At 40.8% G+C, this 24,353-nt stretch overlaps 1 protein-coding gene across 2 annotated transcripts; it reads left to right on the top strand.

The window, feature by feature from the left end:
• The first annotated feature begins 5,162 nt into the window (after positions 1 to 5,162).
• On the top strand, positions 5,163 to 24,019 carry LOC308162305 (uncharacterized protein). Of its 2 annotated transcripts, none has more exons than XM_080536458.1 (9): positions 5,163 to 5,337; positions 8,813 to 9,012; positions 16,794 to 16,883; positions 19,025 to 19,104; positions 19,591 to 19,706; positions 21,370 to 21,467; positions 22,942 to 23,010; positions 23,597 to 23,655; positions 23,890 to 24,019. In XM_080536458.1, the coding sequence occupies exons 2-9, from the start codon at positions 8,821 to 8,823 to the stop codon at positions 24,008 to 24,010; spliced, it is 825 nt and encodes a 274-aa protein (XP_080392584.1). In that variant the 5' UTR covers positions 5,163 to 5,337; positions 8,813 to 8,820; the 3' UTR covers positions 24,011 to 24,019. The 2 variants fall into 2 exon arrangements, with proteins under 2 accessions (XP_080392584.1, XP_080392585.1); XM_080536459.1 differs by having other exon boundaries at positions 23,597 to 23,674; positions 23,890 to 23,957.
• Positions 24,020 to 24,353: the final 334 nt, after the last annotated feature.

Raw genomic sequence — 24,353 nt, 5'->3', positions numbered from 1 at the left:
AGACCATCTAGTGTTCAAGCCTCTACATTCAAGCCTCTCTTTTTAATTGTGGTCTCTGAGCGGATAGTTCCTATTATATACATTCTCATCTAGATCTGTCTCAAACTATGCCGTGTTGGGTCCTTGAATTTGAGGGAATTGAGTCTTGAAAGTCCTTGAAAAGTGCTTGAATGTGATGTTTCAGAGGGTGTGGGAGCCCTGGGGGGAGTCAGGGCCCAGGTGTGAGGCCTATGCTAATGACGGGGCCGTAGTGGCTCAGATGAGCAGGAGAGGAGAGGTGGCCTCAATTAAAATGTTTTTGCTTATCAACCATGTAAACAGAAGAGACACCTCGCTGCAATCACCATGGAAAACAAGTACTTTGAATCGACCCGCTTAATTCAGCTTCCTTAGTTCACTTCCCCCTGGTCGTAGGCTACTGTGGCTTGTGAGTTGGTGTTCTGTGGATCAGTGCGTATTTCGGCACAAGGGCATTTGGGGAAAAGTGATCAAATCTGTTCCCTTACCTCTTATTAGGCTTGGCGGAGGCTTTACTGGAGACAGGAGGGAGCCGCCAAGGTTATGTGGATGAATATTAATGAGCGTTATCTGGTAGGACACACCTCATGGATGGACACAGACACCCTCAGATAACACCACCCCGTCTGTCTACATGGAGGTGTGTGTGTGTGTGTGTGTGTGTGTGTGTGTGTGTGTGTGTGTGTGTGTGTGTGTGCGTGTGTGTGTGTGTTTCAAGTCTCAAGTTTTATTGTTACGTCACATTATACAAGTGTATGATAATCTAATTCTTAGGCTTCAAGAATAAGACAATAAGGCAATAGGCATAATTCCAGATAAAAGTGACAATAGTACATGACATTTAAGTGACAAATAAGACAGGATACAATTAGCAGTAGAAATAGTAAATAAAATAAATAGTTCATGTAGAATGTCATGAGTATTGCAAAGTGACTGTGAGCTTAAGGTTTAGGTAGTGTGTGTGTGTGTGTGTGTGTGTGTGTGTGTGTGTCTGTGTGTGTGTCTGTGTGTCTTTGTATGTGTGTGTGTCTCTGTGTGTGTGTGTGTGTGTGTGTGTGTGTGTGTGTGTATGTGAATACTCAGGGCACTTATCAACATGAGCTGTCTCTCAGATATGTAGGAGTATTCTGGGGTGGCGTAAGTCTCTGTAGCCGTGGCGATGTGAGCCTGGTACAGTGACCACTCCCCTACGAAGCAACCACGGTAAACACACACGCACACACACACACACACACACACACACACACACACACACACACACACACACACAGTCACACACACACGCCCTCCCACCAGTTTCAATTGTGTGTGTGCGTATGTGTGTGTGTGTTGAGTAACACATTACTTTTCCCAGTTACCCCCCCCCCCCCCCACACACACACACACACGTACCCCCACTGGTACTGTATAAAACACAGACAGACAGCCTCTCGCTAGTTAACACCACAGCAAGCTCACGGCTGGAACAGGGATCCACACCACCACTGTGACCCCCAACAACGACTGTCCAGGACCCTGGGGGCTGGTACCAGTGAGCTCTAGACGGTCCAGGACCCCGGGGCTTGGTACCAGACAGCTGTAGGACCCTGGGGCTTGGTACCAGACAGCTGTAGGACCCTGGGCTTGGTACCAGTGAGCTCTAGAGGGAGGGCTTACTGTGACAGGACAATGAAGGCCTGGAGGTAATTATGTGTGCTGTGTATTTGAGACAGGATAGCTGTGATCACGAGTGAAAAGTTAAGAGGTGTCTGATGTCTCTCATTTATGCGTGTGTGTGTGTGTGTGTGTGTGTGTATGCGTGTGTGTGTGTGCGCGTGTGTGTGCGTGTGTGTGTGTGTGTGTGTGTGTGTGTGTGTGTGTGTGGGGGTGTGTGTGTGTGTGTGTGTGTGTGCGCGTGCGCGTGTTTTGCTTCCCAGTGAAATGTTAACCCTTTGGCTGCCGTGCGCCTGGGTCCTTGCTGTGTGTGTCTTCTGGACGGCGGCTGCAGACCAGATTCCAGTGTTCATCTCTCCACACACACCATCACCAGGCGCTGGGAACACACACACCACGGACAACCCCTCTACACACACCACGGACAACCCCTCTACACACACCACGGACAACCCCTCTACACACACCATGGACAACCCCTCTACACACACCACGGACAACCCCTCTACACACACCACGGACAACCCCTCTACACACACCTCAGACAACCCCACTGCACACACCTGGCTGGATACACAGGAGATCTTTTGGTCAAGAGAAGGGTGAATATCTCTCTTGAACACACTCACAATAAGGAGAACTTAAATCTTATTAGTAAAGTTCTGGACTGATGTTAAGAACTGAGTCCTTTCCAGAGCTCATAAGAGTTACAACCCATAGATTGTACTTAGTTATACCTTTTGGATTAGGTCGATTTCAATAAATACCTTAAAAAGATGTGAAAGATTAGATTAGATTAGATTAGATTCAATGTTATTGTCATTGCAGAGTACAAGTACTAGACAACGAAATGCAGTTTCTAGCATCTACCCAGAAGTGCAAGTAGTGATATAAGAACATGATATAAAATAAATAAACTTTAATAATAATATTAGAATAAATAAATCATATAAAAACTTGACAATGATACTGATACAGTAAGGCATGTACGGTAGTTTAGAGGTATAAGATAGCTTATGTACAGTATGTAATGTGCAGATGTATAAAAGAGGTTATATCAAAGAGGAATGTGCAATGTGCAATAATACAGTATGTGCAAAGGTAGTATTGTAAACATCAGTAGTGCAAAGGTTAAAGAGTGACACATTGACCAGGGATGTGCAACCAGCAGTGTGTGTGTGGGGGGGGGGGGGATACTGTGACTAAAGTAACTAATATTAATTTCAGGTTACAGTTCACTGCTATGTTGACATGGTAACGTGTTGCCACGGTAACGTGTTTGATCTGCTCGCAGATCGGGGTCCCATACACAGACACTCCCGGAGGCTGTCTCCATGCCAACAGCAACCATGACAACATCAGTGACAGGACCGTCGGTTGCCCCTCTACCCCGACCAGTGTCGCAGACCCCAGAGACGACTGTTACCCCCGGCAACAACCAGGATGACAACAACACTCAGACAGTTTCGTCGCCCATGGCAACGTCACCAGCGGCACCACAACCGACGACGTCGCCACAACGACCGAGAGTGACGTCGACACAGCCGTATCCCACTCCCCCAAAAGACCCCGCACGACCCCCCCGTCCTTCGCCACCCGCCTCCCCCCCTCCAGTCATCCCCCCTCCCCTGTATGTCGGCCACGACGACGACTTGGACGGAAAAGAACCGGCGAAGCAGGCGGATGTAGCGGGGGCGGAGCTCCCTCTGTGTCCCTACGACTCCTGTCTCCACCTGCAGGGGCCCTGCGCCGCGGTCCGGGGGGCCAGGGGGGGGCGGAGCTGCTCTTGTCCCGCTCTGACTCCGCCCACCGCGACCCCCGACCCCGTGGAGGCGCTGGAGGTGTCGGGCGTGTGGGCGGAGGCGGCCAGCGTCCGGTGGTGCGCCCTTACCGCCTCGACCTCGACCGCCGTGGCGGAGTTCTCTCTCCGGGTGCTGCGGGAGGAGGACGGCAGCGCGCTCAGTAACGGCAGCGTGAGCTCCTGGGCGCGGCAGAGCAGCGTGTTCGGGCTGGAGGCGGGGCGGCGGTACCGCGTGTGCGTGAGCGCGCGGAACGGCGCCGGCGGGGAGTCGCGGACGAGTTGCGTGCCGGTCGCTACCACCCGGGACGGTGGGGCGGTGGCGCTGTACGCGCTGGCGGGGGTCTGCGCGGTCCTGGTGGTGGTGGTGGTCGCGTTGAGTGCGTTTCTCCACAGGCTGCGTCGCAGCGGAGGGTCGACGCGCACACCGCTCCTCAAGCAAGCGGCACAGTCACTCCAGGACCCGCACCTCACCAGCCTGGTGGCTGTCCCCAACCCGGCCTACGTGTACCCAGACCAGCAGGCTGCACCTCCTCGCAGACACACACACGCTGCTACACATAGACAGACTAGCTGAAATGATTAATATTACAAATGATTATTGAAAAATGTATAATTTGATTAAACTGAAATTATTATTATTATTAGGCTATTTTATGATTATTATGATCGATCTCAGATAAAATCACCTACTGTACTTACAGCCTAACATGCTCACACATTACATGTTTATATCCACTGTCATTGTCTTGTGGTGTTTTGAAGGTCATTAATTTAATAATTTACCCATCTCATCTCTTACACTCAGTGCTGAGCTGCCAGTGAACATGCTCTGATTCAAATCAACTGCTAGAAAGAAATCATACATGTAAAATGTGTCTGTCATGTGAACGTGAATAAAGTTCTGGTCACGAAACCCGTGTGAAACCCGTTCTTCATTTTGCCGTAGTCATATATATATATGCCTTACCCTGTATTCATAGGTATCGAATCGAATCATAAAAAATAAAAAAAATAAAAAAACAGCCAGACAACTTCTATTTGCCAGAACAGAGAACAGAATATCATTATCAGTTTTCTAGACACTTGGTCCCCATTGAAAATGCACTTTCATAGATTTTAAATGTCAGAGATGACACTGACACACTGATTTGGGATATTATTTACAGAACAGTATTTACAGAACAGTATTTACAGTGGCCAGAGGAGGGCAGTATAGTTTCAGTGTAGGAGAAGGATATGTATGGAGAAGAGTGAACCTGTGAACCTGTGAATGTGTGAATGTGTGAATGTGTAAATGTCTGAACGGCTAAACAGGGTCTTGGACGTAGATCACACTACACAAACAGCAGGGTACGCTACACACAATCTACTGATTGACCCCCCATTCACAGGCTGACACACACACACACACACACACACACACACACACACACACACACACACACACACACACACACACACTTTATATATATTATGTAATACATATTATATATACAAATATTATTACATTATAATTTGCATATTGTTTCTAGTTCCTTGATAGTTTTTATTAGAAAAATCATAATACACATAAATATATCTATCTATATACTGTATATATAAATGCTGAATGGAGTTTAACTAAACTACTTATGAAGAAATTCTCAACACCGGAAGTAGGTGGGCGGAGCCTCCGTAGTTGTAACTATACGTTGTGGGATGTAAATCTGGCATTATTGTTTTGCTGTCATATTGCTGTAACATCACAGACGTTAAACGTTTAACAAAACAACTAAACGGAACGCCGGAGCAAGCCAACATATTGGTCATCAGAAGCATCGAGGAACTGGACAATTACTAACGATCATCATAAACCGGACTGTAGGGTATGAATTCACAACACACAACCATGACACTGCCTGATTTAACTCAAAGTATTACTGATCATGGGGAACTGGAACTGAGAACATTTCAATACACTGACCATAACTTACTAGACTTGGAAAATGACATAGATCCGGAGAATAATTTCTTCTACAACATCAACGACAACTGCAGCTACTACACAGATGAACAGTACAACCAGACCATTAAAACGGACAGCAAATTATCAATAATCCATTTCAATAGCAGAAGCCTGTATGCCAACTTCAATTACATCAAGGAATATTTAAATCAATTCACAAAACCATTCAAAATAATTGCCATCTCGGAAACATGGATCAATGCTGATAAAGGAATGGATTTTGAACTGGATGGGTATGAAGTTAACTATATACATAGAAAGAATAAGAGTGGAGGAGGAGTGGCTTTGTATGTGGACAATAATTTGAATTACAAGGTGGTAGAAAGTATGACAACTGTGATTGACAACTTATTAGAATGCATAACAATTGAAATATGTAAAGAAAAAAAGAAAAATGTAATAATTAGCTGTATATATAGAGCACCAGGCTCTAGTGTTGAAGCATTTAACGACTGGATAGATTATTTATTTTTCAAAAACTAATAAAAAAGTTATCTTCATCTGTGGTGATTTCAACATTGATCTGCTAAATCCAAATAAGCACAAAATGACGGATGAATTTATTAATACAATGCACAGTATGAGTTTATATCCAAAAATCACCAGACCCAGCAGAATCACACCCCATTGTGCCACTTTAATCAATAACATATTCACCAATGACATTGAAAACAATACAGTGAGCGGTCTATTAATCAACGATATTAGTGACCACCTACCAGTTTTTACAGTCTATGACTGCAATTACAAGAGAAATCAGCCAGATGAAAAACTAAAATACAGAGGAAACCATGAATGCATTAAAGAATGACTTACTAGCACAGCATTGGGAAATTGTATATAAAGACAATGATACTGACAATGCATATGAATCATTTTAAAGAATATTCACTTCATTATATGAGAAAAACTGTCCAATAAAACAATATAGCAGAAAACAAAAATACACAGACCGACCATGGATCATAAAGGGACTACAAAATGCCTGTAAAAAGAAAAATACACTTTATAGAGAATTCATAAAACAAAGAACTAAAGAGACAGAAAATAAATATTAAAAATATAAAAATAAGTTAACAAATAGTATAAGGGTATGTAGGAAGGAATATTATAGCAAAATATTGAATATTAACAAAAACAATATTACGGGAATATGGGACATATTAAATAGTATTATTAAAAATGGTTCTAGACAACAGAGTTACCCTCAATATGTTATTGATAACAACATTATAAAGGATAATATGCATGATGTGGTTAATAGCTTTAATACTTTTTTTTGTAAGTTGTTGGACCAAACCTGGCAGAAAAAATTCCTGATCCATTGTCATCTGAGGATAGGGATGACAACCTGAAAGATAGGAATCCTAGCTCAATGTTCCTTACACCAGTAGAAGAAAAGGAAATAATAGATATTGTTAATAAATGTAAATGTAAAAACATCTAGTGATTGCAATGAAATTGATATGAAAATTGTGAAAAAGGTAATTGAGGGGATTTCAGAACCACTGACATATCTGTAACTTATCGTTCCAAACTAGTACATTTCCTAACAAAATGAAAATAGCTAAAGTTGTACCGCTGTATAAAACTGGGGATAGACACCACTTCACAAATTACAGGCCTATTTCTTTACTTCCACAATTCTCCAAAATTCTAGAAAAACTATTCAATAACAGATTAGACAAATTCATAGATAAACATAAATTACTTTCTGACAGTCAACAATACGGATTCAGATCAAACAGTTCAACATCACTGGCATTAATTGAATCAATCGAGGGAATTACAAACAATATAGACCACAAATAGTATGCAGTTGGAGTATTCATTGATCTTAAAAAAGCTTTCGACACAATCAATCACAACATATTAATCAGTAAACTGGAACGGTATGGGATCAGGGGGGTAGCATTGCACTGGGTGAGAAGTTATTTAAGAGACAGGAAACAATTTGTGAAGTTGGGAGAGTATTCATCGTCATGCTTGGACATTGCTTGTGGCGTCCCCCAAGGGTCAGTATTGGGTCCGAAACTGTTTATTCTTTATATAAATGATATTTGCAAGGTATCAAAAACATTAAAATTAGTACTATTCGCAGATGATACAAATAGTGTTTGTTCTGGGGGGAATTTAAAGGAGCTAATGGAGATGATTACTTCAGAAATGTGCAAATTAAAAAGATGGTTTGACATAAACAAATTATCATTAAACCTAAGCAAAACTAACTACATGTTATTTGGTAATTATAAAATGAATACTCGAGTACAGATACAGGTAGATGGTGTGGACATTGAAAGAGTTCATGAAATTAAGTTTCTTGGTGTGATAATTGATGATAGAATAAGCTGGTCATTTCAGTACTGAGTAAGGCAAGACACGTTCTGGACCATAAATCACTCCACACTCTCTACTGCTCACTGCTTTTACCATATCTAAATTATTGTGCGGAGGTTTGGGGAAATACTTATAAATGTAGACTACAATCACTATTAATATTGCAAAAAAGAGCCATAAGGTTAATTCATAATTCCGGTTATAGAGATCACACAAATTCATTATTCTTAAAATCAAAAACATAACAATTCACGGATTTGGTCCACCTTCTAACAGCACAAATAATGTATAAAGCAAATAACAACCTACTCCCTGGGAATATTCAAAATTGTTTTTTGATAGAGATGGGAGTTATAATTTGAGGGGGGAGTTACATTTAAAACATATTTATGTACGTACAACGTTAAAAAGTTTTTGTATTTCTATATCTGGAGTGAAGCTGTGGAACGGATTGAGTGTGGAGCTAAAGCGGTGTCCAAGCATGACCCAGTTCAAAAAGCGGTATAAAAACATGGTTTTCACCAGGTACGAGGAGGAAGAAGGGCTTTGATAGTCACCAGTTGTTTTCACAGATTATTTGTTTATTTACATTATCTGTTTTCTATTGTTGGTAAATATGTAAATACGTAAATAAATTAGATTTAATTAAAAAATATATTATATTAATATTGAAGTTAACTGCAGATTATTAATTATTAATCTCTGATTATTGGAGAAGGGGTAAGATTAAATAAGATTAATATGCTTCTTCCTACTCCTTTACGGACATGTTAAGTAAATAGTGTTTTTTGTTTTGTTTTGTTTTTTCTTGTTTTTGTTTTGTTTTTTCTTGGTTTTGTTTTGTTTTTTCTTGGTTTTGTTTTGTTTTTTGTTGTTATAACTATTTCTTTTTTCACATGTTCGAAATAAAGCTTTTCATTCATTCATTCATTCAAAACTAGTCTGGCACCGCACGGTTGACATAATTAAAGCATCATTTGCTTTATAAACCACCGCAGGTGCAGTGATGAAAGCAGTGGTCCTTGCTGCGGGCTACGGGACCAGGCTGCAGAGAGATGTGGACAGTGACAGCAGCGGGAGGTTCAGACACCTGGGCGGACTGGCCAAGCCGCTGCTCCCCGTGGGCCACTGCGCTCTCATAACCCACTGGGTCCGCGCGCTGACTGCCACCGGGTGTGTGGACACCGTTTATGTGATAGTAAGTCATATCGACAACGTGTCATGTTGGCTGCGTTCGTAAATCCGCTCTGAAATCTGATCACCACTCATGGAATGCCTCTTGTCCAATCAAATGACTCGGTCCCTTTATGACGTCGAACCCAGTGTGCGCTCCGGCACTCTCAGAGCGAATGTACCAATGCAGCCGTTGTTAGCCGGAGCGCGCCCTCCTGTGGACAGGTAGATAGAGACAGATAGATAGAGACAGATAGATAGAGACAGATAGATAGAGACAGGTAGATAGAGACAGATAGATAGAGATAGGTAGATAGAGACAGATAGATAGAGACAGGTAGACAGAGACAGATAGATAGAGACAGATAGATAGAGACAGATAGATAGAGACAGGTAGATAGAGACAGGTAGATAGAGACAGATAGATAGAGACAGATAGATAGAGACAGATAGATAGAGACAGATAGATAGAGACAGATAGATAGAGACAGGTAGATAGAGACAGGTAGATAGAGACAGATAGATAGAGACAGATAGATAGAGACAGATAGATAGAGACAGATAGATAGAGACAGATAGATAGAGACAGATAGATAGAGACAGATAGATAGAGACAGATAGATAGAGACAGGTAGATAGAGACAGATAGATAGAGACAGATAGATAGAGACAGGTAGATAGAGACAGATAGATAGAGACAGGTAGATAGAGACAGATAGATAGAGACAGGTAGATAGAGACAGATAGATAGAGACAGATAGATAGAGACAGATAGATAGAGACAGATAGATAGAGACAGGTAGATAGAGACAGATAGATAGAGACAGATAGATAGAGACAGATAGATAGAGACAGATAGATAGAGACAGATAGATAGAGACAGATAGATAGAGACAGATAGATAGAGACAGGTAGATAGAGACAGATAGATAGAGACAGATAGATAGAGACAGATAGATAGAGACAGATAGATAGAGATAGATAGATAGAGACAGATAGAGACAGACAGATAGATAGAGATAGATAGAGACAGACAGATAGAGACAGATAGATAGAGACAGATAGATAGAGACAGGTAGATAGAGACAGATAGATAGAGACAGATAGATAGAGACAGATAGATAGAGACAGATAGATAGAGACAGATAGATAGAGACAGATAGATAGAGACAGATAGATAGAGATAGATAGAGACAGATAGATAGAGACAGATAGATAGAGACAGATAGATAGAGACAGATAGATAGAGACAGATAGATAGAGATAGATAGAGACAGATAGATAGAGACAGGTAGATAGAGACAGATAGATAGAGACAGATAGAGACAGATAGATAGAGACAGATAGATAGAGACAGATAGATAGAGACAGATAGAGACAGATAGATAGAGACAGATAGATAGAGACAGATAGATAGAGACAGATAGATAGAGACAGATAGATAGAGACAGATAGATAGAGACAGATAGATAGAGACAGATAGATAGAGACAGGTAGATAGAGACAGGTAGATAGAGACAGATAGAGACAGATAGATAGAGACAGATAGATAGAGACAGATAGATAGAGACAGATAGATAGAGACAGATAGATAGAGACAGGTAGATAGAGACAGGTAGATAGAGACAGGTAGATAGAGACAGGTAGATAGAGACAGATAGATAGAGACAGACAGATAGAGACAGATAGATAGAGACAGATAGATAGAGACAGATAGATAGAGACAGATAGATAGAGACAGATAGATAGAGACAGATAGATAGAGACAGATAGATAGAGACAGATAGATAGAGACAGATAGATAGAGACAGATAGATAGAGACAGATAGATAGAGACAGGTAGATAGAGACAGATAGATAGAGACAGATAGATAGAGACAGATAGATAGAGACAGATAGATAGAGACAGATAGATAGAGACAGATAGATAGAGACAGATAGATAGAGACAGATAGATAGAGACAGATAGATAGAGACAGATAGATAGAGACAGGTAGATAGAGACAGATAGATAGAGATAGGTAGATAGAGACAGATAGATAGAGACAGGTAGATAGAGACAGATAGATAGAGACAGATAGATAGAGACAGATAGATAGAGACAGGTAGATAGAGACAGATAGATAGAGACAGATAGATAGAGACAGATAGATAGAGACAGGTAGATAGAGACAGATAGATAGAGACAGATAGATAGAGACAGGTAGATAGAGACAGATAGATAGAGATAGATAGATAGAGACAGATAGATAGAGACAGATAGATAGAGACAGATAGATAGAGATAGATAGATAGAGACAGATAGATAGAGACAGATAGATAGAGACAGATAGATAGAGATAGATAGATAGAGACAGATAGATAGAGACAGATAGATAGAGACAGATAGATAGAGACAGATAGATAGAGACAGATAGAGACAGATAGATAGAGACAGGTAGATAGAGACAGATAGAGACAGATAGATAGAGACAGATAGATAGAGACAGATAGATAGAGACAGGTAGATAGAGACAGATAGATAGAGACAGATAGATAGAGACAGGTAGATAGAGACAGGTAGATAGAGACAGATAGATAGAGACAGATAGATAGAGACAGGTAGATAGAGACAGATAGATAGAGATAGATAGATAGAGACAGATAGATAGAGACAGATAGATAGAGACAGATAGATAGAGATAGATAGATAGAGACAGATAGATAGAGACAGATAGATAGAGACAGATAGATAGAGACAGATAGATAGAGACAGGTAGATAGAGACAGGTAGATAGAGACAGATAGATAGAGACAGATAGATAGAGACAGATAGATAGAGACAGATAGATAGAGACAGATAGATAGAGACAGATAGATAGAGACAGATAGAGACAGACAGATAGAGACAGATAGATAGAGACAGATAGATAGAGACAGGTAGATAGAGACAGATAGATAGAGATAGATAGATAGAGACAGATAGATAGAGACAGGTAGATAGAGACAGATAGATAGAGACAGATAGATAGAGACAGATAGATAGAGACAGATAGATAGAGACAGATAGATAGAGACAGATAGATAGAGACAGATAGATAGAGACAGATAGATATAGATAGATAGAGACAGATAGATAGAGACAGATAGATAGAGACAGATAGATAGAGACAGGTAGATAGAGACAGATAGATAGAGACAGATAGATAGAGACAGATAGATAGAGACAGATAGATAGAGACAGATAGATAGAGACAGATAGATAGAGACAGATAGATAGAGACAGATAGATAGAGACAGATAGATAGAGACAGATAGATAGAGACAGATAGATAGAGATAGATAGATAGATAGAGATAGATAGAGACAGATAGATAGAGACAGATAGATAGAGACAGATAGATAGAGACAGATAGATAGAGACAGATAGATAGAGACAGGTAGATAGAGACAGATAGATAGAGACAGATAGATAGAGACAGACAGATAGAGACAGGTAGATAGAGACAGGTAGATAGAGACAGATAGATAGAGACAGATAGATAGAGACAGATAGAGACAGATAGATAGAGACAGATAGATAGAGACAGGTAGATAGAGACAGATAGATAGAGACAGGTAGATAGAGACAGATAGATAGAGACAGGTAGATAGAGACAGATAGATAGAGACAGATAGATAGAGACAGATAGATAGAGACAGATAGATAGAGACAGGTAGATAGAGACAGGTAGATAGAGACAGATAGATAGAGACAGATAGATAGAGACAGATAGATAGAGACAGATAGATAGAGACAGATAGATAGAGACAGGTAGATAGAGACAGATAGATAGAGACAGATAGATAGAGACAGATAGATAGAGACAGATAGATAGAGACAGATAGATAGAGATAGATAGATAGAGACAGGTAGATAGAGACAGATAGATAGAGACAGATAGATAGAGACACAGGGTTCGAGTTATAAGCTGAACTCTGTGGGGGTCTCCAAAATAACAGTGCGAAATGTTCTCATGCACGCGCGAATCATGCCCACACAGCGATGGGACTTACAAGTTTTAATTAGCTATAGGCAGTAGCGGATTAAGGTGGTCAGTGGCCCTAGGCTACTCCTTTGTGTGAGGACCCCCCGCCCCCATACACAAGCCACCCCCCTCCCCAAAATATACAACTCACGAGCACCCTGCACACACACACCACTCATAATGCTTTACCATAAAACACTTAAACACTTTAATAACACAATAACACAACAGTGTTAATAATGCAAAGAATAAAAAAAAGGTTCAGTGCATTCAGTTCTGTCTCTATTGCTCTCCTCTCCCGTTGTCTCTCTGTTACTGTCCTGTTGTCTGTCTCTCTGTTGCTGTCCTGTTGTCTGTCTCTCTGTTGCTGTCCTGTTGTCCGTCTCTCTGTTGCTCCCCTCAGCTCTAAATGAAAGAAATGAATTAGCTAATTAGTTGGCATGTAAACATATAGTTAGGGTTGGGTACAGTTTGGGTTTTATTCGATACCGGTGACAAATCGATACTTTAAAAACGGTACCGGTACAGAAACATCATCCTCATCCTCAAATCCCAACATATCCTGACGCTACAGCTGCAGGCTACTCATTTCACCACATCAACAGCCCCACATGAAACAACAGCTATAAAAGCGATAGTCACACATGTATCTCGGCCAATAATTTTGTTATTTTTGCTATACAGAAGGAGCGAAAAATACATTAGGTTAGTACACTAGGTTAGTAAAAAGTAAAAGCCACCTTACCTTTACGGAGACAAGATAGACCAAAGTGGTCTGTTTTCAGTAGGCTGAGTGGTCTGTTTTCAGTAGGCTGAGTGGTCTGTTTTCAGTAGGCTGAGTGGTCTGTTTTCAGTAGGCTGAGTGGTCTGTTTTCAGTAGGCTGAGTGGTCTGTTTTCAGTAGGCTGAGTGGTCTGTTTTCAGTAGGCTGAGTGGTCTGTTTTCAGTAGGCTGAGTGGTCTGTTTTCAGTAGGCTGAGTGGTCTGTTTTCAGTAGGTAGCAGAGTCCTCAGTAGTAGCAGCAGTAGTAGTAACAGTAGTAGCAGCAGGGCTAACGTTAGGTGTCATAGCAGGTTTCTTTGATAAAAACCCGACATTTTCTAGGCTTGATGACCCGGTCGGCAGCAGTGGCCTTTTTTTGGGCGGCATGGTAGCTACTGTATGTATATATTCCTGTATAGCTAATGAATGAATGTTTGCTTCTCAATAATAGGCTAGGTGCACGATCTCACTACTTCCTGAAAGGCAACTGGTGTCTCACTCTATTGGTTTAATTGATTAATCAGCTGTGCACTGTGTGTTCCAACGGTTTACCGCACAGCTGATTAATCAACCTTTTGCTGTTGCACAATATTCTACTGCGCCCCATGGTGTCTTGGTGGTGAAGTGCAGGCAGTCAAAGGCATACTGTCATTCACAGGAGATTAATGGTGCGCGTAGTTCTTTTGAAAAACGTGTTTATTTTACAATATTTATAATATAAATTAAATAATATTCATTACATTGACATTTTGATCAAATAATAGTTGTGGTAATGTATTATTAGCGACCCCCACAGATTTTTGATTTTACTGCCTTCATGGGAGCTCAGAGAGCCTCAGACCATCTCTATGGGAGCTCAGCTCCCATTGGCTCCCACATAACTCGAACCCTGTAGAGACAGATAGATAGATAGAGACAGATAGATAGAGACAGATAGATAGAGACAGATAGATAGAGACAGATAGATAGAGACAGATAGATAGAGACAGATAGATAGAGACAGATAGATAGAGACAGGTAGATAGAGACAGGTAGATAGAGACAGATAGATAGAGACAGGTAGATAGAGACAGATAGATAGAGACAGGTAGATAGAGACAGATAGATAGAGACAGATAGATAGAGACAGATAGATAGAGACAGGTAGATAGAGACAGGTAGATAGAGACAGATAGATAGAGACAGGTAGATAGAGACAGATAGATAGAGACAGGTAGACAGAGACAGATAGATAGAGACAGATAGATAGAGACAGATATATAGAGACAGATAGATAGAGACAGATAGATAGAGACAGATAGATAGAGACAGATAGATAGAGACAGATAGATAGAGACAGGTAGATAGAGACAGATAGATAGAGACAGGTAGACAGAGACAGATAGATAGAGACAGATAGATAGAGACAGATATATAGAGACAGATAGATAGAGACAGATAGATAGAGACAGATAGATAGAGACAGATAGATAGAGACAGATAGATAGAGACAGATAGATAGAGACAGGTAGATAGAGACAGGTAGATAGAGACAGATAGATAGAGACAGGTAGATAGAGACAGATAGATAGAGACAGATAGATAGAGACAGGTAGATAGAGACAGATAGATAGAGACAGATAGATAGAGACAGATAGATAGAGACAGATAGATAGAGACAGGTAGATAGAGACAGGTAGATAGAGACAGATAGATAGAGACAGGTAGATAGAGACAGATAGATAGAGACAGATAGATAGAGACAGATAGAGACAGATAGATAGAGACAGGTAGATAGAGACAGGTAGATAGAGACAGATAGATAGAGACAGATAGATAGAGACAGATAGATAGAGACAGATAGATAGAGACAGATAGATAGAGACAGATAGATAGAGACAGATATATAGAGACAGATAGATAGAGACAGGTAGATAGAGACAGATAGATAGAGACAGATAGATAGAGACAGATAGATAGAGACAGGTAGATAGAGACAGGTAGATAGAGACAGATAGATAGAGACAGGTAGATAGAGACAGATAGATAGAGACAGATAGATAGAGACAGATAGAGACAGATAGATAGAGACAGGTAGATAGAGACAGGTAGATAGAGACAGATAGATAGAGACAGGTAGATAGAGACAGATAGAGACAGATAGATAGATAGATAGATAGATAGAGACAGATAGATAGAGACAGATAGATAGAGACAGATAGATAGAGACAGATAGATAGAGACAGATAGATAGAGACAGGTAGATAGAGACAGATAGAGACAGATAGATAGAGACAGATAGATAGAGACAGATAGATAGAGACAGATAGATAGAGACAGATAGATAGAGACAGATAGATAGAGACAGATAGATAGAGACAGATAGATAGAGACAGATAGATAGAGACAGATAGATAGAGACAGATAGATAGAGACAGGTAGATAGAGACAGATAGATAGAGTCGTAGAGTTGGTCATGTATCGAATTAAAAATGACCCCGGCGCCAAGGCACAGTTTTGTAATAAAAGCCTTCTTTCACCTACTCTGGTTGTTCCTCTGGTGGTTGTCTTTCGTTGACTGTAGGCTGTAGAGAAGGATGCTGTCATAATGTGCACTAAGGTCATCTTCACACCTAGTTTGTTTGCTTAATATCGAATTGGCACCATCTGTGACTATAGTATCCATTTTATTTTTACATTTGGATGTTGTTTACAGTTTTACAGTTTTATTAGCCCGTATATACTATATAATACCTGTGTTTGAAGCTTATAGATAAATACTCCCACCAACTCGTTTTACAGAGGCAGCTAAACTTCCCCAAACACTACATTCCATTACTTAGAACAAGAATGTGCAGATTAATGATGTTAGACACTGTGAGAGCAATGAACTGTGAGTCGAAGTGTCCTTGAGCGAGGCACTGAACCCCTAATTGCTCCAGGGTCTGACCCCTAGAGCGTAAAATACATTTTGTTGTACTCTGTGCAATGACAAAGGTTGAACCTTCTTCTTCTTCTTCTTCTTCTTCTTCTAACTGTCCAATCCTTTCACCTCAACAGACCAACGCCTTATACCACCGTGCGTTCGAGGACTGGGCCCAGGAGTTCCCAGCTGTTAAAGTCCTCAGTGATGGGACCAGGTGCAATGAGGTTTGTCGGATCACAATGCTAAAAAGTCTGCAGTCTTTTCTGATGATCATCATCTATGGTTGTGGCTGGTTACACTTGGTCAGGGCTGGTCTAAAAAAGTCTTAAAGAAACAAAGGGCTAAAAAGGTCCAGAATTTCTGTTATTCTGTCTAAAAACGAGGTGCTAGGTCTTAAAAATGAGATCCTGCAAGGAAATCAGTCCGACCACATCTATTTACGTGGAAATTAATCAAGCTGGAACCAAAAAAATGCCAATTCACTTCCTTTTTTGTCTGTATGGCAGTGAAATCCCTAATTTCATCACCTCAAGGATGACAAAAAGCTATCACATGGTGTCTAGGTCTAAAATTCTATTCAAAGAGGTAAAAAAAAGGGTCTTAAAACGTATTGTATGGTCTAAAAAGGTCTTAAATTTGACTTGTTGAAACTTGTAGGAACCCTGCAATGGACGTAGGCATTGGAGACTTATATTGGAGACTTATATTGGAGACTTATATTGGCAAATTGTGTCTGCAGTAACAGTTGAAATGACCACTGCTCTGGAGCACTGTCTGGTCTGCGCTCAGGTAGGTGGAGGTGAGAGGCAGGTATCATGACAATGGGCAGATCAAGTGCCATCAGAGTCAGAATCACAAATGCTTTTATTACATCAACGTCCGGATACAAAGAGTACAATTCTTGGATTCAGGTTCATCAGACATTGGCATTGCAGCAGAATACAACATCAATAATAGAATAAGCAGGATATAAACAACAACATCAATAATAGAATAAGCAGGATATAAACAACAGTCAACAATATCTCAATCGATAATAGCTGTATATACAAAAGCGTCAATAATAGAATAGGTGATAGCAGCAGAATACAAATCAGCATATCAACCTTCTTAATGTAAACAACATTACGGAAAGTTCAGATTCAAGTAGTAGGTGCACTGTGAATTCTGGCCTTGAAAATATTACTGATATTCAAGTTTAATGCCAGGTGAACACACAGCACTGTGACCACAATAGCCATCTGATCATAATATGACATTATGTTATACCAAGTGAGATGTTAGCATATACCTATATACGTGTAACTACAGCCAGAGAATGCTTTTAGACATTCAGAGCCAGATGCACCCCTAAGGGACTTTTAACATAAACATCATCAGTTATGATAATACTGTACTAGGGCCTAGAGAAATTCTTGATCATCTGACTTACGGTAATTTGTAATTCAAAGCTGCTTCTCCTCACGGTACCACTGCATACCTGGTTTTGTGTAACTCTGGTGTCTACACGTCTGAGAAGGTGCTATATCCAGGGTTCCCGCGCTGGTCTTAAAAAGCCTTTAAGTCTAAAATCCAGCATTCCAATTTACAAGGCCCAAATTTCAGTTATTCGATCTAAAAATGAGGTGCTAGGTCTTAAAAATGAGATCCTGCAAGGAAATCAGTCCGACCACATCTATTTACGTGGAAATTAATCAAGCTGGAACCAAAAAAATGCCAATTCACCTCCTTTTTTGTCTGTATGGCAGTGAAATCCCTAATTTCATCACCTCGAGGATGACAAAAAGCTATCGTATGGTGTCGCGAATAGATCCAAAATTCTATTCAGAGAGGTCTAGAATATGACTTGTTGAAACTTGTAGGAACCCTGTATATCGGTCTCTTGGTGCTGCGGTACACAGTTACCAGAAAGAGCAAGTCCAGAAGTCCTGTGTGTCTTACTCATCTTAAAATGCCTGGGGCAGCAAGTCGCCAAGTGCAGATTTTAAAAACACCCAATTTGTGATTCCCCCCATACATTATTAGGGTATCTATGGCATTTGTTGTGTCATTTTCTTTTCTGTTTATTTCTGATATGTGACATGCCCCCCCCCCCCCCACACACAGTTTTTTTATTATTTTCTTTTCTTTGTGTTTTTGTTTTTTTGTTTGTTAGTTTCTTTAAAAAGAACAACAACAACAAAAAAGAACATGTTCTGTTATTGTTTATGGACAATGTAATATAGGGAAGTGCTAAACTAGTTTTCTATTCTTACCTGGGACAATAACCTTCCCCACGGACACTAGTTGTGCGGATGTCCTGTTGTGTACATGTCTCTATGTGAAATTCAAATTGAATAAAAAACACCCAATGTTCCCCCTGTAGGAGCGCCTGGGGGCTGTGGCCTGCCTTCAGCTGGCGGTCAAGCACTTCATGATCCAGGACCACGTGGTGGTTGTTGGCGGGTATGTTTGAATTCTGTGATTCAAAACTGATTAATACAGAAGAGCATTAGGGCCATGTTGATGAATACAGAAGAGTATTAGGGCCATGTTGATTAATACAGAAGAGTATTAGGGCCATGTTGATTAACACAGAAGAGCATTAGGGCCATGTTGATTAAGCCCTAATACTTAGTATGGTTGTGCTAAAAGAGCAATCCCCTTGTTACTAAGTCAGTTCTGCAGTTTAGTTTCACCAGGTCGTCTAAGGGAGGCATGAATCCCCAACTTCAATCTTGAAATATAACTGAAACTATTATTTTTAATATGTTGAATTATTCTCAACTTTTTATTTTGACTTGACATAATTGTATTTATTCTCGAAATGTGTGCAACTGCCCCATTTCTCTTCACTTGGCCCTAATAATCTCTTCCGTAGGTTAAAGGTCATTACAGCCGTGATCACTGGTGAATGCTGGCACATTCTGACATTGTTTTCTTCTTCTCCAGTGACACTCTGTTCAAGGAAGATTTCAGTCTCACTGAAGTTAAGAAGAGGTTTTCTGACGTTCAAGAAAGGAGTGAAGACAGCAATCTTGTTCTCTCTTACGAGTGTAAAGAAGAGGGTGAGTGAAACAGTCAAACATAATAGAGCATCATGAATGAATGAATGAGTCGTTTAATGACCACACGACCTAGGTCGGTGGAATTTGTTGTTGGTACAGATGGAAAAGCTCAATACAGCAGTGTCAATTACATCAAACATACACACATTGCACATGACTATCACAATGGACAATGTACACACATAACCACAAGACAAAAACATAGTCAATATTTACAACTTATAGGGCCGGTTTCACAGACAAGGCTTTCTTCTTATCCACCTACTTTTTCTGGTTTTCTGCTCGAAATGACATGCCCACAGTGAATATAGAATATCTCCACAATCACAAGGGCCTTCATAATGATATTGTTATCAAATGAAAGCCAACACCTGTGGGGTGGCTGTAGAAGTGTCAGAATCCAAATCTATGTTACTGTGTCAGAGCAAATAGAGCTAGAACATTATAAAACATCTCAAATTCAGTCTCCGCCTAAAAAAACTACAGCTTTTACAGTGAATATCACCTTGGAAACCTGATAACCAAGCCCAAATCATCTAGGAATCAGTACTCCAGGGTCTTATTAGTACTTGTGCCAAAGTTGATGCTAGTAATGTGAGCAAATGCAACTTTGTACCTGTTTTAGTACAGGTATGTTTAGGCGGACACCTATATGTTTAGGCCATTTGGAGATATTTTGGCACCATCTTTGACCTTTGACCTTTCTCATGTATCAGATTTTTTTTTTTTTTTTTTTTTTGGGGGGTTGGCCGACCAATGGTATGGAAATTTGGCGTTGAAACCGGACATGACACATTCTCCAGTTGGAGAAAACTGGATGTGACTTAGGCCGTGTTTACCGTCTCGGGAAAAAAATGTGGCATCGTATAGCATGCAAAATTGTGAAAAAAATGTGATATCGATGAAGAGAATTGATCGAGGTAAACTCTTTATATCACTTCGGATGCCCATCTGGGTCCGTGGATAAGAAGAGCCTAGTCCTGGACTAAATCACACTTTCAATGTAAAATCTCCATTGAAGATGCTTTTTAGTCCAGGATTAGGCTTAAGCCTTGTCTGTGAAACTGGCCCATAAAGTGCAATACATCTGGCAGGGTTAGTGCAGTGAGTCAGGTGTTGAGAGTCCTTATAGCAGAGGGGGATTTTTTTTTTTTGAAACGGGATGTTTTGGTGGCCAGGGATCTGTAGCACCGTCCAGAGGGCAACAGTTGAAACAGGTGGTCAGCAGGGTGGGAGGGGTCAGAGATCATTTTATTTGCTCTATTTGTGGTGCGTTTGAGATATAGTGATTCAACTGATGGGAGAGGGGTGCCGATGATCTTAGATGATTTTCTTATTATTCGCTGTAGTTTTTTCCGTGATTTACTGTTCGTGCTGCTGTACCAAACTGTGATGGATGAGGTGAGTATGCTCTCAATGATGGCGGTGTAGAACTGAAGGAGGAGGTTTTGTTTCACTTTGAATGTCAGCAGCTTGCCTCAGAAAACCACAGGAAACACAACTGCAGTATGCCAGCGCCTATCCATATCCAGTCTCATACACTCACTTTGCACAGTGGACACACGAGTTGAACAAGTCACCATTAGGATTACACTTGTTTAACGGTAGTTGCGTATACTGATTGTCGATTTGTATTTGAGACCAATATGTGTCTACCCTGTAGAGACCTGTAAGTATGGTATTTTGGAGGTGGATGAAGATCTCCAGGCGCTCCGTATGAGAGAGAAACCGCTTCCATCAGACACCACATCTCGGAGGGCGGTGAGTCCATCTGAGCTCATCATTGATTGATTGATTGATTTGGGTAAAAAGTACAGACAGTACATCCAAGAGGATAGCACGTGAAAGTGTACTGAAACACTTGGTGACCGTGCCTTTTCACAAGCTGTACCCCGCCTCTGGAACTCTCTCCTTCAACCACTCAGAGACTCACCCTCACTCCCCACTTTTAAATCCCACCTCAAAACCTACCTGTTCTCCCATGCTTACAACCTCCCCTACCCCTAACCATCTCCCCTAACCCTGCCACCCCCCCCCCCCTCCCCATTCGTTAACTCTGTGCCCATGTTATCTGTTGCTTGTTGTTTCTGTGTTTTCCGTTTCTCCCATATTGTCAGCGTCTTTGAGCCTCGGAAAAGCGCTATATAAATACAATGAATTATTATTATTATTATTATTATTAACACTTGTTTCCAACGCGGTCCTCGTTGGTAGACAAAAACAACCAAGACAAGAACATACAAAAACAATACACCAAGAAACACAAAGAGCATACAATACACAAGAACACACAAGACACAATCAGAATGCAGTTTCTCATTCTTTACACAAAAGTGTTGCGTCTCAGTGTATTGATGTGTGTGTATGACTATGTGTGTGAATATATATATAACATATATATAACATAGGGAAAGGGATTCAAGCTCATTGCAAAGTGTACAACGAAACGTATTTATGCTCTAGGCCAGGGGTCAGGGGTCAGAGCCATAGAAGGACCCAGGAGCAATTAGGGGTTCAGTGCCTCACTCAAGGACACTTCGGCACGTGGCCAGCCGGGATTCGAATTTCGAACCTATGAGCTGCCGACCTTGTGATCATTAGACGCTGGCTCTACTGGCTGAGCCACAGCCGCCCCTGTCTAGCACATAACACGCCTCGTTGCTTTACAGCGGTGCTAACTGGTGATGGCCCAATAAGGTGACACTTTTTTTTTTGCATTTCTTTTGGATAGCGCTAGCACTAAAGGTGGTCTCAGTAGGGTCCTAACCTTAACACCCGCATAATTATGTTGAAAACAGGTTGCTTACTGTGACTGTGTCCGCCACACTGTCTAGAATAGTACCTATAGCTGCATGAAGCTAAAATGTATTTCAACAGCAGCGGAGTTTAGCAGGCAGGAAGATTAGTTAGAAGAATAGTCATCATGTGACTTAGATGAGACTTAGACACCTCCCCCCAAAATATAATTTTTGCAGATCTACACGATTCACGTGGATGACCTATTTTGAAGTTAAAACGGCTAATTTAGCAGAAAGGTGACAGGTTTGCACCCCTGCTTTAGAACCATTATAAGGCAAACACGGGTCGGGTACCATGTCAATTTATTTTGTTTGAGTAGGAGGTTAAACTGAGGTGCCATTAAGCGGCTTGATTACTGATGAGAGCAAACTGCATTTGACTTGTTTGATAACCCTCTATGGAATACATTACAATACATCTCCATTTTGTTTTGCAGTGTCCCTGTTTCTATTTGCTTTCCAAGAAAACGTTACCTCTGCTGGATGCCTTTCTGGATGAGAAAAAGGTACATCTTTATTAATCTTCTACATTTGTGATGGTGCTTCATCTCTAGAGTCTAGACACTGATAAGTCCAAAATGCAGCAGCGAGTTTTAACCAAAACAAGCAGACGAGCTCATATAACTCCTATTTTAGAAACTCTACACTGGCTTCCTGTTAAGTTCACAATAGATTTCAAGATCCTTCTGCTTGTTTATAAAGCTCTCACTGGCATAGCACCAGAATATGTTCAGACCTTTTGCTAGCATATCAGCCCAATAGAGCTCTCAGGTCTTCTGATGCTGGTTTTCTCTGTGTACCACATGTACAAAAGAAGAGATTTGGTGAGGCTGCATTCTCATTTTATGCACCAGATTGTGGAATGCACTGCCAGTTTACATTAGGGATGCAACCTCAGCAAATATGTTCAAGTCAAGACTAAAAACCCATCTTTTTAATATTGCCTTTACATGACTAAATCATTAAATTAAGATTATATAATGATTGGAGCACTTTGAGCTGCAACATTTGCAGGAAAAGCACTATACAAATAAAGTTATTATAATTATTATTATTATTATTATTATAAAGATCCCTTTCATCCCTCCAAAGGAAGCACCAATGGAAGAGAAGGATGCACCAGGGAACTTTCTGTCCTGGCTTATTCCCAGGTAGTTTCTAAGATTGACTGTTAGTATTCCTGGTTTAAATGCACTGCCTCGTCTCAAAGCACACACACACACACACACACTCACACACACACACGCACACACACACTCACACACTGCCTCATCTCAAAGCACAGACATGATGATGATGATGATGGTGATGATGATGGTGATGATGATGGTGATGATACACTGCCTCGTCTCAAAGCACAGACAAATCAGCTGTTTCTTTTTCAGGAAGCCTGTGTACATTCATCAGATATCTGGCCGGTTTGACGTGGGAAATCTGGCGTCCTACAATGAATGTGACCTGTATTTCAAAGAAAAGCTTCAAGATGTGAAGTCTTACATGATGTAGACGACAGCGAAGACGAACGTATGACAACATGAGGAAAACTAGACCTTATTGTACCTTTAATCAAGTAAAACAAACAAGTTACATTTCTGGACACATCGAATCATATCACAATGAACATTTATGTACTTTTACTGAAATCAAAGACATTCTCATGTCAGTTAATAGTGTGCCATATACTATGATCACAATTGTTAGTTAAGTACGGGGAACTCTAACAACTCAAATGTACCATGGCCCTAATGAGCTGGATTCAATCCAACTGCTCCATGCTGTGCTCCCTCTTCATCTGCCCCCTCTTCATCTGCCCCCCCTTCATCTGCCCCCCCTTCATCTGCCCCCCTCT

The sequence above is a fragment of the Nansenia antarctica genome, assembly GCF_963989245.1.
Source record: "Nansenia antarctica genome assembly, chromosome: 7".
NCBI classification, from domain to species: Eukaryota; Metazoa; Chordata; class Actinopteri; order Argentiniformes; family Microstomatidae; genus Nansenia; species Nansenia antarctica.
The sequence above is the reverse complement of the archived record's forward strand: the minus strand, read 5'-3'. Positions and strand labels throughout refer to the sequence as shown.